Source organism: Haplochromis burtoni, unplaced genomic scaffold, assembly GCF_018398535.1.
Source record: "Haplochromis burtoni strain Fernald_Lab_line unplaced genomic scaffold, NCSU_Asbu1 Contig_1687, whole genome shotgun sequence".
Lineage (NCBI taxonomy): Eukaryota > Metazoa > Chordata > Actinopteri > Cichliformes > Cichlidae > Haplochromis > Haplochromis burtoni.
The window spans coordinates 11,097-13,574 of record NW_024584048.1 but is presented as its reverse complement, the minus strand read 5'-3'; the positions used below and the strand labels follow the sequence as shown (position 1 = coordinate 13,574).

The window sequence follows — 2,478 nt, the reverse complement described above, 5'->3', positions numbered from 1 at the left end:
TATAATATATGTGATTTCCCTTCAAAGTTTGTAGCTACAGGCTGATACTAAGAAAGAAGAAGCGGTCATTCTGCATCCCCTCTGCCACACTCTTTCTGAAGTTTTATAACTTTGCTGTATCATCTGTATAACCGTGAAGATGTTTCCTGTGTGTGTGTTTGTTTGTGCTGTGATGATTCTGACCCATGCTGCTGGTGAGTATTGTGAGTACAGTTTTATTTGTAAATGGCGGCAAAAAGTTCATTAAGTGTCCTTTTTTCAGTTCTCCCCGAAGGAGGGAGTGGAACTAATCAAACAGGTCAGTAAGCATACTGCAACATGTTTCCAAAAATGTGCCCCTTAAGTTTTTGTCTAATTATATTATCATCTGCAGTTGCATAACATGATTTGAAATTTATTTCCTGTTTGTTTTCTATTTACATGTGGCCAAATGGCTTAATGATTTAACATCAAAACATGTTATTTCTAAGTCACTTTATTGGGTTAATAAGAAAGAAAGTTATACATGAATAAATAAATAATATTTAGATTATAAGATTTAGATTAGTGTCATAAATTAATGAGAAAAACAAACATAAGAAGGGCAAATTCATGAGAAAAATGAAAAAACTGTGTAAACTAAATAGTGTAAATTACTGCAGTTCACCTTTCAAGCTGAAAAGAAGTTTGAACACTTGTGATCGCAGACTACAAGATAAATAATTTAGTGTAGTTGCCTTGGCTCTCTGGCTTGGCTTTGAGATCAATGTGAATAGCACTTACCATTCTGGAACATTTAAATTTACAATGATGGACTACAAATAAAATAAAGGCAACTAATGTCTGTCTTAAATTGGCACAAGGAAATCATTCCCCTGCTACACACATTTTAGATCCTAGATTCTGATGACAATACATTTTTCACACATTTGTTTTTTCTTGTTAACTTTTCATTGTTTCATGTAACTTGGTATTTGTTTTCTCGAGAAAAAAACAAAACAAAACATTAGCTTAATGTTATTTAATCAGCAGTGTTTTGTGAAATCTTATTTTTAATACACCTCAGCACTGTAATTATGTGCTCTGCCACTTTCTGGTTGAGTAAACACTTGCAGCTGATTTGTTTGGGAGCAACTATAAGGGAAGAGATTTAATGAACTGGCTTCTTGCAAAGGTGGCATCGTATTACTGTATCATACCTGACATCAGTGAGGTCTTTAGATTGAGCCATCCTTTTACAAATGTTCGTAAAGGCGGAGTGCAGCATTGCTGATAGAGATATGGACAAAAATCCAAACATACAGTTTGTATTTAAAAGATCCTGAGCTGAGTTGAAAACAGTTCAGGTCATGGTAGTTTAGAGAAGTTGAAAAAAGAATGCAACTGGACTTCTTTAAGTTTGTGAAGACATTTCACCTCTCATCCAAGAGGCTTCTTCAGTTCACCTAGACTTCTTCACAAACCTAAAGGGCTCTGCAGTTTTGTTCATTTTTTATACTCTCTCATACTCTCTTTTATTATTGTAATGGTCACTTTAAACCCACATTTGGGTGTGAATTAAAGCTACAGAGTGTAAATGTTGATCTCTCTCGGAAAAGTGTACAAAAGTGTACAAGTCATAATTTCCCCCAGCCAAAAGTCACCTGGTCAAGAGGTCCTCTGATTGTCCTGGTGGTTGGACTCTGTTGAGTGGTCGCTGTTTCCTCTACGTTCCAAGACGCATGACATGGGCTAAAGCAGAGGTAGGTTTATTCCATTTGTATTGTCATCCAAAATGGATTAATCCATATCCTTTTACTGTAACTGAATCCAGATGTTGCTCCCTGCTTTCATCTCTATTGAAGAAAAACTGCTTGTTCATGGGGGCCAACCTTGCATCTGTGCACAGCAGCACAGAGTATCATGGGATTCAGCACCTGATAGTGACTGCCAGTCATGACTACCAAGAAACTTGGATTGGAGGAAGTGATGCACAGGAGGTACTTTGTTTAGCCTGTTTCTATTTATCTATGTCTGAATGAATCAGAAATAGATCCTTCCTGCTGTGCTAATAGAATATACGTAAAGCCGACAACGGGGAGAGTATTTACAATGAAACAAACAATGATAATAGATTAAATCAAAAACTGCATGAAAGACGCCTGAGCTGGAGGTAGGTAGAGAATGCAGAAACAGTAGCGTTGCTAAAGCAGCTTTAATAGTGTATCTGTGAGTTTAACAAATGAAGTAGATATGATCTGGGCTTGCATCAATGTTAGCTCATCTGCTGGGACAGTGGCTAAGCTTGTCTATTTGGTGTGAATAAAATCAGTGCTATGCACGATTTCTCTCATCTAGAACAAGGCCTGGTTATGGATAGACTTGTAGTCAAGACCGCCTAATCCGAGACCAAGACAAGACCAAGACCAGAGGGTATCGAGACCAAGACAAGACCAAGACCAAGACCAAGTTGAGACGAGACCAAGACCAAGACCGAGTCGAGACGAGACCAAGACGACC

The 2,478-nt window shown here is 37.7% G+C and overlaps 1 protein-coding gene across 1 annotated transcript; it reads left to right on the top strand.

Moving 5' to 3' along the window:
- Positions 1–66: 66 nt before the first annotated feature.
- Positions 67–2,335, top strand: LOC102302953 (ladderlectin; the record flags this gene model as incomplete). Its single annotated transcript, XM_042217210.1, is given in 5 exon segments — positions 67–194; positions 263–298; positions 1,612–1,721; positions 1,824–1,958; positions 2,317–2,335. Coding segments are annotated over 5 exon segments (355 nt in total), but the record flags the coding sequence as incomplete, so codon positions are not given.
- Positions 2,336–2,478: the final 143 nt, after the last annotated feature.